Source organism: Chrysoperla carnea, chromosome 2 (assembly GCF_905475395.1).
Source record: "Chrysoperla carnea chromosome 2, inChrCarn1.1, whole genome shotgun sequence".
In the NCBI taxonomy this organism is placed as follows: Eukaryota; Metazoa; Arthropoda; class Insecta; order Neuroptera; family Chrysopidae; genus Chrysoperla; species Chrysoperla carnea.
Window position 1 is genome coordinate 40,995,891 of NC_058338.1, and position 15,447 is coordinate 41,011,337.

Sequence of the window (15,447 nt, forward strand, 5' to 3'; positions counted from 1 at the left end):
TTTACGTTTACTCATCTTTTTCATCCTCACAAGGTTATTCTTTTATAAAGGAAGTTATGTTGCATATGAGTTTAATAATCATGTTTTTTTATATATAACCAAAAAAAATCAAAAATTTAAATTTTACAATTGTTAGAAACCATAATTTCACACGAAGTTAAACCATTCCATTTCCCATCTGAGAAATAAAACCGGGTCCACCCTTAGAGTTAGCTTTTACTGATACAAAATATAGCCATATTTCCTCTAAATAAACCGAAAAGAGTTAAGTTATTTTTTGCGGTGCATAGATTATTAAATTAGTATAATATCAAATTTGGAAACTAACCTTTTGTCGATTTCAATGCATTTAGTTTTCTACTTGTGTTATTCTCAGAGTTAATATAAAAAAAAATGTAAAACAGTCTACGAGGATACGATTACTGAAGATGGTCGCTAGTAAAACCGAAGACAAGTCGGCCGATCGGTCAGACCGTCGTTCGTTTTATAATAGTAGTGAACAACTTATTCAGTCATAACAAAAACAAAATCATATATATATATATATATATATATATACGTTTATACGAATAACTGCCAACAAACAATGTAAGTTCAATACAAAGTTTTACTGACTATTAGAGTGGGGTTGTACGAAGAACTTCATTTAAAGAATCAATTCTGATAGCTCATTATTGCAAATACTTTAGCAAGCTTTAGTAAGGTTAGTTACACAAAACTTTTTGAATCTGACGGACTGCTAAGGTTTTTTTTAAGGAGCAAGATGGAAGCTATCTCCCAAAATGAAAAATCTCTTCTCTATCTTTATCTTAATATATATATTTCTTGTGTGCGTGTGTATGTAATTGAACTCCTCCTAGACGGCTGGACCGATTTTGATGAAATTTTTTGTGTGTGTTCGTGGAGATTCGAGAATGGTTTAGATTTACAATTTGGTCCAGTACAACTGTTTTTGAGGGCTCCGTACCAAAAAAATGAAATTTCATTAAATGGTGGGAGCGCATATAAATCATATCACATTATGTATACTATGTGTACTATGTATTTTTAATAGTATTCAGGTATTGTCAATAGGCATTTATTAGAGCCATATGCGAGCGAAGCGAGCTCTACTATCAAAGGTCAGGCCAAAGGTCGAAGGTCAGGCCACTACAATAAATAGGAGTTAAATTGGGGTTTAGCGGGATGGGTTTAGCGGACAGGCTAAACGTAGTATAGGTATTCATGAATTGGAGTTACGTTTTTACGGGACAACGTCCGTCGGGGCCGCTAGTATATTATAAATTCGAAAGTAAGCATGTTTGTTTGTTTGTTTGTTTCTTACGCTTTCACGCTAAAACTAGCGAATGTTTTTTAATGAAACTGTACAGCAATATAGCTCATACGTCAGAATAACACATGAGATAAAATTTATAAAGATATATTTTCAAAAAAAATAAAATAAAATTGAATCTGACATTTACTATTTTTAATTTTTACAGAAATCTGTAATTTAGGGTTTAAAATGATGTTTATAGATGGAACAGATCTATAATCATCATTTTGAACTATAAATTAAAGTATTCTGTAAAAATTTTAAATAGTAAATGTCAAACCATTTATGTCCAACTTTTCTGATGTACTCAATGAATTATAACTATTTTACATTTAACAAAATTGAAAACTGTGCATATCAAGAGAGGTGGAGCTAGTAAAATATACATTTTGATATTGTGTGTAATTTTTAATTTTGTAATAATTGTGTCAAGATGATAATTCTGTCTTAAAACCATTAGTCTTCATTTGAAAACATTCATGTAAAGATTCATTTGATGTCTTTGATTCATTTGCTGAATCAAAGACATCAACTCACGAATCAAAATCCTCAATCCACCAATAATATTCCTTCTTAAGACCATGCTATATATAAAAACATAGATAAAACTGGGTGAATTTTATTACGTTTTGTATTATTTTTATCTTTTAACTATTATTATTGTTATTATGCTAAAATGGAAATTACCAGCTATATATTATTACGTTTTTATACTCCTTCTATAACCACAAATCATATTTTTATACTAAGTACTTTTTTATTTATTTATTTTATTTTCTTCTTTTATTTTAAAAGGTGAGCAAACAAAAAATGATATCCTATTTCTTTTAACACTTCCTAAGAAGGTTCTCTTTATTTTGTGTCCCATTTCGCTAATTCTATGCTATTTTTAAGTCTGATGTTTTTGTATAAGTCTCTATTTTTTAAATAAGTTAATCCAGTCAAGTTAAGTGTACAGTCCCCATATATTATGTGGTGTAATGTGTTAAGATGACAAAAGCTAAAAGAAGTCACACATGATGAGGGTTGACTTTTATAAACGCAAAATTTGATACAAATATACAAAATTGGTTTCATAATTTAAAATAATCCTAAAATTTTAGAGTAGTTTCAAGAACTTAATTGAGTAAATGCAACAACTTGTGTGTATATGAGTTAAGAGACCTTCTCATGTCTTGCGCTTACAAGTAAGGCGGTCAAATATGAATTTTAAGTAGAAACTTCCATAACAATAATTAGTCTATGTTTTCCACTTGTTGAACTAGCTGCCATTTGCTCTCAAGTTAAGTGTCAGAACTTCAATTATCTTATAAATAGTTCAAACATGAATACTAAACAAATTCAGAGTATTTAAGCAATTAACTTAGTTAGTTGCTATCGTCAATTTCGTTTCTCTTTAATTTACATAACCCTATATTGCTTACGTTTAATTCACGCATCACGGCAATTATTTGTTTTTAATAATAATTCACGCTACTGTTCCAGAAATTATTATGATTTTAAAAATTGTATATGGTACTTTTCAAATATATATATTAGAGAAAAATATACGAAGGATTATCCTGGGAAAAATGAATTTATTTAATCCTTGTAAACGGAGAAATTGTGTTCAATCCATGTAATCTTAAGTACCATATAACAAATCTATATATTTTATCTGCGTGCATATAGTATACAATTGTTGGTTGAGAATTTAATAGAAAACAAGTGAACACAAATAATCGACTGAGTTAATTTTTGCAATACCCTGTATAGACAATGTTAATGACGCAACCGTTTGTTTTTTGACATCACGTAAATAAAAAAAGATATCCACTTTTAAATAGCCACACACACATAACTGATAATCCCATATTAATACATACTATAAAATTTGCTCCTAATTAGCGCCCTCGTGGGTAAACAGTGATGTTTACAAAAAAATGTTTCAAACAAAAGTTGTTTATTTTTTTATAAGAAACATTTTTTATATTTAATCTTTTGTTCTATCCCTAACGGTTTACAAGACCCAATTGATCTATATTGCTCATTTACGAACTCGACCTCACTTTTTACGTCCTGAGTACGCTATAAAAATTTCATCTTGATATCTCTTTTCGTTTTTGAGTTATCGTGTTGACAGACAGACGGGCAGACAACCGGAAATGGACTAATTAGGTCATTCTATGAACACCTATACCAAAATTTTTTTCGTAGCACCAATATTTTTAAGCGTTACAAACTTGGGACTAAACTTAATATGCTATGTATATTTCAAATATACATGGCATAATAAATAAAAACATTATTATATACTGAAAATTTACTCAAAATTGTGTTACGACCCACCTCGAACCACATTCAAACAAGTAAGTCCAAAGATGGTGTTTTATTTTTACAGCCGACCCCTTTCCTTGTTTCTAGAAAATTTAAAGGCGATGAAAAATCGTTTAAAAATTTCAGTCAGAAGTGTACATGAGGCTGTGTGCTAACAATAATTGGCCACTATTTCATTAATTAGCTGATATTGTCCTAAATTGAAATATAAAATTTGGAAATAAATGGCGAAAAACGTTTCCAGAAAAGTCATAGCAAGAGTTACGGCGGAATTTCTTGAAATATCTTGTTTGATTTGAAACATTGAAGTATATTTTTATTTTATCTAAAAAAATAATGATTCACTTTACGTCAATGGAAACCGTGAAAATATTAGAAGAATTAGTTCTGAATGTGACTAGACGACATCGGGCCAAATACTCACGATAGGTAACGACAGTAAAGTCAATGAAACGAGCAAATAGATTTGTAAGTTATAAAAGAAAATTCCAAAAAATTTTAAATTAAATCAGTATTTTAAAATATTATATACAATTAAATAGTGAACAAAAGCTGTACAAAAAATATTATATTTTCGTTCGGATAGAATTGCTAATTTATGCTTTGAAGTGTAAAAAAAACATTGTATATGATTATTTTTACGATCTCCATTAAATAAAAAATATTTATACCCATCCGTAAAAAAAGCAACTTATGAAATATCAAATTATATACAACAAACTACGCCGTTATTTTTTTTACAAGAAGAACGAATACATTGCACGAGAAAGTCTATATGAAACACCGTTAGTTTTAGCAGTGAGCTAATTTTTTGTAGCAGCTGGTCATTAGGCTTTCAAATATATTGCGTTTGGATTGTAAATTCAGTATATGTTCAGGAATAATCAATAAAAATAAAGTGCTTCTGCATACAGTTGAACAATTTTTATGAGTTTGAATGAGCTGGCAGGGCAAGCTGAACATTTCTTGTAAAAATACCAAATGAATGGTCAATTTAAATTACACTCCATGTCAAACAGTGCCGGCTTACCAGCAGGAGCAGTTTTTCAAGTTATTTTATGCACGTTTAATAATTCGATATCAATTTTAAGCATGCTCACGTCATACAGGTTGTTCTTATTTTGCCATATTCAGCAAGGTCACCATAACTTAATTAACTACACTTTAAATAAGAATTCTACAAAGTTACAGCGATGCTCGCTCGTCTAATGTCTACGCAAATTAGTGTATATTCGGGTATACGGAATCAGTCCCATGGACAAGTCAGCAAGAGTTTACTTTCATATTCAGTACAAAAAACAAAATCGCAAAGGTACTTCAAAAGATAAAAAAAAGTTGTTTGAGGGATAGAAACTACAAAATTTTGAACATCAAGATTTAATGTTAGTAAAGTAAAAACATGAACACCAATGATTAAAAAAATTTTTTTAGAATTTATCACCAAACAAATTTTTCTGCGATTCTATTACCAATATAATATTATATTGCAAAAAAGCTGTAATTTAAAAACTTGTAATTTAATTCTTGTAATTTACAATTTATCTCAGATCTCTTTATTTTGTTCGAATATTACATATAATTCTCAATAATTCTCAATAAGTAACAATAATTAATCGAAATTAAAGTTGCAAATAATAAATTTGCTTACAAAACTAACCATGTTGTCTGCTATTTTGTAAATATTTGTCGTAGCCTCGCGAAAGAAAATAAGTAAGCAAAACTCGAAGAAAATGAAAATAATTTAAGGAATAAAATAATTTATTGAACCAGAAAGCTGTTAGTCTGATTCTCAAGGACTATATTCACGATGTAAAATTTTAATAATGATCTATTAAAATAATAGATCAAATTTTAATAATGATCTATTAAAATAAACGTGTCCACAGAAAGAACACGTTTTAATAAAGAAACAAATGCGAACATATAATTTGAAATCATGTGTAAACCATATATGATATCATCTCTAAAACAAATATTCTCTAATAAATAATTAAAATCATAGAGAAATATTAGGAACATATACAAGATTGGAGTTTTTTTATTTTGGTGTTCAAACTATTACCGTAACGTTGTTTCCGAATGAGATTGAACATCGTCGAACAACTTGAAACCGGATGTCTTTTCAACACTCTACAGTTTATAACAAAAACATTATATACTGTAAAAACTAAAACAAATAACATATCGATACCGGATGATCAGGAATCAATGTGGAGATTATTGGTTGTTTTTATAGGATTCTGGAATGAAAACTATTTGTATATTTTTTTTAATGTTTTGTTTGCATTAAAATTGATAGTTTACCAAAATATAAATTAATTATATTTCAAATGGCTTGGTTTTATTGGTTCTCCACGAGAGGTACACTTAGACCATAAGCTAAACCACCTTTTCGAGGATTATTTGTTAAAAAATAAATATATTTAAAAGAAATTACCCTGAGGACTATAAATGATGGACCTTGAAAAATATGCGATTGGTCATTAGTGAGTTTTATAATAAAGTAAAAAATTGAAATTAATAAATAATATCAAATTCAAAATTTAAGAAAAATCCCCGATACAAAAGGAAAAACGCTAAAGCAAATGGATCTGATTTTTTAGTATTGCGAATTGGCGTTATTATTCCTTAACACGCACGATGCGACCATATTTTTGACTATTTCGCAAAATTTGGCCCTATTTCTTCTGTTGTGCAAAAATAGAGACCATTTCTCGTGACTGTGTTTGGATAGAAATCATTTTTCATTGGGATGCCTGAATGGACCTGTTTATTTCTAATTGTCTCGTAAATTTGAAGTTAATCTGCTTGGAGAAAAAAAATCTTCATAGAAGTTAAGCACATAGTTTTGGAATTAATTTGAGAGTCATATACTGATACGATTGTATAGGTGGTGGTGAGTTTCTACTTACTGGACACAAATTCAAATCACACAGACGCGAACTAAATGTCGAGAGTGTCCTAGGAAAGCACCCATGGGCGCTTCTCTTACAGAAATATGAACAAACTCGATTTATAATGGGCATATCACTGTATTTGTGTCATATAGGAAACAAAATTGTGCAGTAGGTAATCCTTTGGTATGTAATTATTTATTGGAAAATCGATGTTTTTTTTTTACATCCTATATAAAACAATTTTGTATCGACGCGACAAGATAAAATATTATAAAAACATGTTGTGGAGCGAAAATAGATCAAATAGATTTGCCACAATTTGGCTTTTAGAATATATTGTACAATGTTGATACACGGAACAGTGCCGTATAAATTTTTTAGTTACAGTTTTCGTTTTACTTTTTGTTACAAATAGTTGCAAGATAGACTTATGGTCACCACATTTACTTCCATAATTGTTCCTTAGATAACAATACTTACAATTTCCTATATATACAGTTTACGATTTAATTTTTTTTATCTTTTTTCTTGTTGGTTGGATATTTTTCAAACAATTGTTGTCACAATACCCAAGAGTAAATGATAAATCAAACAAGTTGTTTTGTTCGAAGCAAAACACAAAACTAAATTTTTTTTATACATGGTAAGAAATATATAGCGTTTACTACAATTCTGGTATGGTATTGAGACAGATACTATAGTATCTTCTATGTGTGCATAAATAATATTATAATATTGAATAGGGCTATCCGCCAGAAGTATTGTCATATCTCCTACCTGATCAGTATGGCGTTCACATCGATACTGACATAGTGAATATCCACAACAAAAATTATTACTATATAAGTATCAAGAAGCAGGCAGGGATATAATGAATTTTTTTTTAAGTACTTTTTTAGATATCTAAACTGTCAACCTGAGTAATATCTTTCTATTTTATCCCTTCTTTAGAATATTTGTATCCGTTGAAAAACTATACAGTAACAAGCTTTGGTCCTGTTTCTATAAATTACACGCAAGCTTTCAACACTTTTGGTCAAATCCAACTTTCTATTGAACCTCTGGAAACTTCTTGAACCATGATAACCTCAAAATGGTCTACGTCCTTCATAAGCTAAAAGATATTTATGGCCTACCATAAAATAAATATACACGCATGATTTTTTTGGTTTTGTTTGCATCTATGACCTAGTATCTTTCGAGTGATTCTTGAATAATCCTTTCCTTCATTTAATTATAGGTAAAGCGTTGTGTATCTGATAACCTCTACGATAAGCAACTAAATATATTTCTAAACATTTTATGCATTGTATGAGCGACTTCACGTGATAATTTCGACAATATGTTCAGGAAAGTGTTTTTAATATACGGCCAATAAATGGCCAAGAGTGTGATGGGCTACGACGAAAAAAGGATTTCAGCATGAGAAACATGTGCTTGAAAACATTATCTTGGGATTATTATCAAGGCATGTTCGTTTTAAATATCTTCATAATCCCCCAATTACAATTGACCGTAATTTAGTTGGCATTTCAATTTCATTATGATCATTCATTCATGACCTGTTATATCTTCCCGTTTTAAATGAATGGGAATCTTTAAGAAGAAAAATCTATTGCATTTGGCTTACAACTCATTTACATGTAGGCAACATATGTTCAACTTACATTTAGGAAACTATGAATCTCCCTTCAGATCTATTTTTAATCTAGCAACAAAAATAAACATAATTTCCTCATGAAATATATTGATGCAAACAAATCATGAAATTCAGTTACAGGTCCAGCCGTAGTACTAGAAAGTTATTTCAAAATTGTTAAATATTCATTAATGAGGATATTTGATTAAGAAGACGATTAAGTTAAAAATATAAAAATAATTTTTATGATACCCGAAAGAATGATATGCCAGTTGTCCAATACCTTAAAAATAACAATTTTCAAGGTATAGTATGACCGAATCAATACCATCGAAATGAAAAATGCTTTTGAAAAAAGTTGTTAGACACGATTTTGATAAAAACCTTTCCAATTTTTAGCCCTTCTGAAATGACTGTAAAATATCGATCAAGAATTTATAAGAAATAAAAAACTCAAAATTTTGTTATACTTTTATTTTCTATAAAACCACCACTGGCTACATGATAGAAATTTACTGTACATACCTATATTTTAAGATCGTAGACTGTAGTAGACATATTTGAGCAAATAAGTTTTTACTTTGTAGTTGGATAAAATCCGCCAGCTTGTCTGTAAAAGAAAAAATATTGTGTGTTTTTTGAAATAAACTTTTATGTATATCATATCACATTATATGTAAATACATAGAGTATAAACTTTTGTACATATGTAATTTTTGTAAGTAAAATTTATTCAAAAACAAGTGAAAACAAACAATTGACTGAGTTAATTGTTGAAATGCCATGTATTGACAGTGTTGATTACCTATACTGTTACATTTCACATGCATACATGTCACACATACTATTATCATATAATACATACTACACAATTTGCGCTCTCGCGGGTAAACAGTGATGTTTACGAAACAATGCTTCAAACAAAATTTTTTTTTTATAAGGAATATTTTTTACATTTAAACTTTTGTTCTATCTCTAATGGTTTACAAGATGAAATTACATCTATTTTTTGATTTGAACAAAGACACGTTATTGAGGAGAATCTTTATGTATTAAATAAAAAAATGTTTTATACTGTAGGTATTATTTTTTTAACGTATATGGTTACATTTAATGGACTTCGTACCAAGCGAAAAAACCATGAAATAAATAATCAACATATCTCAGAGCTCTGAAACTACTGTCAGTATTTAAAATATTTGGATTATGCAATTCGTTTGAAACCTGAACAAGTCTCATTACACTATTAATAGGATATACTCAAATAATTTGCATTAGAGCCATGAACTTTTCCCAAAAATAATGTTTCCAGAGTACATTAAAATCTGAAAATTCTCATTACATTCGAATAACTAGGACATGCTCAAATAATTTGCATTTGGGCCATGAACTTTTTCCAAAAATTATAAGTGTAATTATTTGTTTATTATTGAAAAACGATGACAGCTACCTTTATATTGAAGAATCAAATCTCTTTTCTATCTGGAGTTGTTTTTCTTATTTATCACTCACGTAAGAAATAACAGGAATATTGAAATAACATTTATTTTTTTCATAAAAATATATTTTCTCGCATTTTTTTAAAATGGTGTTAAAATTTCCACCCGTATTTCTGATTTGGCCCGATAACTCGAATAAAATTAATCCAAGATAACAACGTGACAAATTTATTACTTTTTGTTTTGCTGCTTTTATGCCTGAATTTCGATGAAGACATGGATTAATTATCAAACAAAAACATAGTTTTGTTATGATTAATAAAGTTTATAGTAAATGGGAAGTTTTAGTTTTTATAACTTAAATTCTTTCAGTTGGGTTTGGAAACAGACTTTCACTGCTGAATTATCAGATATTGGTCCAAAAGCTGTCCGCAATAAAATTATCCCTCATATAGTTTATACCAATTCTAAGGTTTTTTAAAACTAACAGATTATATTGTGGTAGACATTGCAGTTAATGGCAAAGTTTAATTGGACAAAGAAGTGGTCAACCTTCCAGAAAACGTGTCTAAAGAAACCTTCCGAAGTGCTCTGAGTTTCTCCTCAACTTTTCAATACATAAATAAATTAATATTTTTTAAATTAAGATTATACGTTTCTTTTAAAATTAAGATTGTACAAAGATTTAGAAAATATTTTGAAAATTGCGAAGCTTATGAAGTACCTTTTAAATAAAGAATTTCGAAGTAATTTTATGAAGTACTTTATAAATAAAGAATCCTGTGCTTTAACTTTTGGCATCTTTTGCTTATATGCCTCTCTATATTGTATCCATTTTACTTTAATTTTACTGAATAGACAGATACACTTTACAAAAAAAAGTTGTATTTAATTTTTTTTATTTTTTTGTTGCAGTATATTGGTACACAAGTATTTGGTTTCATATTTGGAATTATTGGAACAGCTATATTGATGAATTACAGTACAGTTGGTTCAAGTATTCAACCACTAATACGTGATGTAATGTTACGTTTAATTATGGAATCACGTTATGAATGGCAACAAGAAACATTGTCAATTATTCAAGAAAACGTAAGTTGGTCAAGATAATAACCTGAAGCAATTCAATTTAAACATTTTTGATAATTTCGAATTTAATAACCGATATTACGGCATATTTGTCTAAGTAGGAATCGAAGCCACGACGTTTGGTATTCCACTTCAGTGCTATGCCAACAAAACCATCGAATGATGTCTTTAATTTTATTAATTCCCTCTACCGTGTTGTCGATATTTTAATGCTCAATTATTTTTTTTATGGGCAGGTTGGATGTTGCGGTGCAGATGGACCCAGAGATTATCTGGTTCATAAACAGCCTTTACCATCAGAATGTCGAGATGCAGTTACCGGTAATGCATATTTTCATGGATGTGTTGATGAATTAACTTGGTATATGCAAAGCAAATCAATTTGGATATGTGTTGTAGCAATGATTTTGTGCTTCTTGTTTGTAAGTTTTTTTTCTTTTCCTTTTTTTAAGCTCCTAGTGTTCATATTATGGTTAAGATTACAAATTTTTATAAAATTTTTTTGAATTTACTTAATATAAACACAGTCAAAATTGAAATCTTTTGGCTGCATAAAAAATCCATTCTTTATAATTATTTGTATACCCATAGAACTGATTTAGGTTTTGTTCCGTTCGACATATTCGTTGGCATGTTATCTATCTTATGTTACCAGACTCAATGTGCAATTGTAATCGTAGGTTATTTATTGTTCAAGCGTTTTATCTTTTTATAACAGCCGATTGTATAAAATAACAACGAAGGTCTTATTAATGCCTAACGTAACCGATCTAAATCGTTTACATTTCCCTTCAATGAAATATCTTGCTTGACCTGAATTTTACAGTAATTGATACACATTCATACATTTTACAGTATGATATGAACAATAACTGTCCTTAGTTTAGTTGAATCTCTGATGAAAAATATGAAATTCCTGTAATTTTACTCTTCACAAGATTAAATTTTTAATCTTCTTATCACATTTACATGTTCTTATCTATCCTTAGTGATTTCATTTGCACAACATTTTTTATAATCTCGAACATTTTTTTGTACTATACCATATGACCTTGATGATAGTTCCGTATACGACCGGCGTCATATGACAATTTTTATAACTTTAAAGAGGAAATTACGTTTACATACAGGCTGTGTGATAAAAAACTGTGCCAATTTCAATACTGTTGATTGGAAAGAACTTTTCGGAAATGAAAATGCGGTAAAAATATTATCGATAACTTTAATCCACTCATCATTTTATTGCGAAGGCAGATTATTTGATTATGATACAAGTTGGAAGTATAAGTATTTGGTCGCACTGGTGACTATCAACCTCTACGCGTTACTACAGAGAAATTTGAAAAACAGATCCGTACCAGGATACAGAAAATCTTATTAAAGAGTTGCAGTTTTTTTTAAAATTATAACTGTAAAAATAGAATCGGTAGAAAATTAGTGGGCTTTTTTACCTGGCAATACCTAAACTCAAATACCAAAAATTGAGGTCTAGGAAAAAAGTTTTCAAACAAAAGTTGCTTTTCTGACAAAAACTAGAGTCTGCTACAACTTACGTGTACCCCACTTTTCTGCACACAAAAACCATCCTGTGTATGAAAATCAAGCTAATAAATGTGTTTGTATAAAGTAGAACTGAATGCAGCTGTATAAGCCTTCTTGCACAATCTTATCTATCTAGTCTATCTTACAAAAGGTATAACTGCGCACGAGAATCACAATCAAGTGCCTTAGTGAATAATTTAACCATTCGACTGCGCAATAGTCAATCCGCATCAATTGCTGTCACTACTTTTGTACGACTGTTGGAATAGTTCTTTCTTTCTATTCGAACTTCCAGGTAATAGTAAACAGATAACTCTCCACTGGATGGAACTTTACCATTTGCTTGAGACAAATAAATTTGACGCACAAAGTGGACAGTTAACAATCTGTTACACGTTTAACAATGCTTATCCTGCATGAGTATGGAAAATAGTTTTTTAACCACATTTTTATTGTTTTTTGTTAACATTTTTTTTATTTTTTAAGGCCTATATTTCAATACTTTTAACTACCAAGTCACAATTACAATGATACGTTCTGTACGTATGTTAAGTTTAATAATAACCTGGAACAGTTGAATACAATTTTTTCTATGTGTATATTTCGTTTTTCATTTCAATTTCCACTCGTTCATTCTCTTTTTCCTTTTATTTTAAAATTTACAACAATACTAAATTGAATTTTCAAATTGAATTATTAGAATTGATATATATGATATTAACAAGATAAAGAGAATTCACCCATACCACACCCGTTCAGTTAGCTAGCTGTATAAGTTTAGCATTACCTTACTTCGTTCATCGGTTTATTCTACTTGCTCTTACTATTTATCGTAGAGAAAATAATATGATCGTTAATAATAACTGTGGTTCATACGCTAAACCAATATTGAAAATGAGATTTTACTAAGAGCTAGGCTGGTTGTACAGTGGTTAGTTGCTTCTGTATGTATGCTTCTATTTTCTATTCTGTAAAGGTATTCTTCGTTTGAAATTGCTACAGAGTGAAAATATTATTGCGTATATTATTCTGACATTGGCTTTGTTGGAAAGGAAAAACTTGTTTATTCATTACCAATTTTATTCGAAAACGGTATTGCTCAAAGTAAAAAATTCGTAGCGCAGGAGCTGCGTTAGCTAAGCGAATTCCTCATAAATTGAAAAAATAAAACATTTTTCGTAAAATCGAATTAAGCATTTTTATTTTTTCAAGAATTTTTATTTCGAAAACCAAGCAAGACTAAATATCCCACGAGCACGTCCTTTTTTGCTTAAAACTGATCAAAAAATACAAAAATATTTTTTATTTTGAAAAAATTCAAAATTTTGTACTTTGCGCTCCATCCTTCCCCGAGAATTAATTATATTAAAACGTTGATTCATCGATATTTATCACCCATGACTCACAAAAGTTCAATAACGGTTACGGTTTTTTTTAATAATTCAGTAAGTATTAAATAAATAGCACTTTTTGGGTGACAGACTAAATAAACTTGTTTTTCTTAGATACTACAAATATTTTTTGATTGTCATATTTAAATAAATTTGATATAAAAATTTTCACCCGGTAAAATAAATTTTATTAATACTTTAAGACTATGGCTAGTAGCTAGCTGTAAAACTCTATAGGAATTGAGTTTAGAAGAGTAAAGAGCTTTTATATATCCGGTATATGGTTAGTTTTCAGTTGATTAAGGCACGTATTACACATACATTATTATAGAATTTCTTCATGGCTACAATGTATACCAAATACTAGTAAAAAAAAAAACGAATATGGAGTATTGTATTATATCTAATACTTTATTTTTTTCTTTTAAAATAATTGTCTCTTTCGTTTTACCTTCCAGATTTGTTTCTCTTTATTTGAATTATGCTTACAGTTACTGTACATATTAAAACAAAAACTAAAGAAGAACTGTACAGGTTGTGACTTTATTATACTTCGTAGTCTCCCAATTTTTTTCCCATTCTGTCCTGTTTGGTTAAGCTACATTATTGCACACACTGAAACAAGAATTAACCAAAGAATATTGAAGTTTTGGTTGAAATACCTGCTCTAGCTTTTTTTGAGTGTATCTACCTTTTTATGTGAAAAATTCAAGCGGCTAACAGTTTGGGTTTAGGTAGCGGTTTTTCGGTATTTTTGCTCTTTTTCATTGACACTTAAATATAACCAAAAATTTTATCGGCAGACCCGATGGGTATACAAACTTGACAATCTAAGTTAAACATTACAAGTTAAACATTAATCGTTATAGAAGTAAAATAAAAAAGATTGGGATGATGGGACCCCTATTAAGAACGAAGTTCCGTACGAAACTGTACAGAAACCAATGTAAACGTTAAATATATATATATATATATATTTAACGTTTACATTGGTTTCTGTACAGTTTCGTACGGAACTTCGTTCTTAATATATATATAGTAATCTTTTCAATCTGTAGTGTCAAGTAGGCAGAGTTCCAAGACGCACATAATTATAGTCCACGAATTTTGCCATTTTTGTTCTATTTACATTTAAAACTAGTTATGCATGTGTATCCATAACATATCGTGTTTGTCATGGATTTGGCACATACGCACACACAAAGCATATCTCATTTTGTTACGTGACGGCTTTGGCCAGTTTGCTTAACAAGGCAAGCCGCGTTAGGGACTTTGCTCCAATAGATCTTTTTCAAGAATTAGTCTTTATTACGGGCAGTTGTCAAAAAACGATATAAGTAAAGACATATCAAATATTTCCCTCTTTGTCAAACATCACCAATCAACTTGAATAATTTTTTGAAATACTGCCCGAAACAAAAGAAAATCGTTTTCCAAATGAAAAGGTCCATATAGAAAATGTTTAGACTTTGCTTAAATATAAAATTTAATATAAGTCAAATCTATACAAACAAAGTAAACTAACATTTTGTGATTTTTCAAATGTATGTACTTCGAAATAAATCTAGCTATTGTATAGTTATTTACAATTCAAGTTGGCTAAGAGCATTACTATCGGACTCATGCAAAATTTGCACTGCGGGTTTGTGCGTAGCACGAATTGCTCAATCGCAGGAGTACATTAATAATGCGTTATCACACAAAATTGATTGGTTGAAAATGTGTGCAATATTAAATTTTTTTTTCGCACGCAAAATGACTGAGAAAAGTAATTCTTACTTACGGTAGTAGATAAAAATGATTTGCTTGAACATATTTC

General features: G+C 29.4%; 1 protein-coding gene across 1 annotated transcript in view; it reads left to right on the forward strand.

Annotated features, from left to right (window-relative positions):
* The window catches only part of LOC123292490 (tetraspanin-2A), a 186,458-nt gene that overhangs the window by 160,285 nt on the left and 10,726 nt on the right, over positions 1-15,447 (forward strand). The window contains exons 3-4 of the mRNA XM_044873193.1: positions 10,522-10,698; positions 10,932-11,117. Of these exons, the coding sequence (XP_044729128.1) occupies positions 10,522-10,698; positions 10,932-11,117 (363 nt within the window). The remainder of the gene's footprint in view (positions 1-10,521; positions 10,699-10,931; positions 11,118-15,447) is intronic.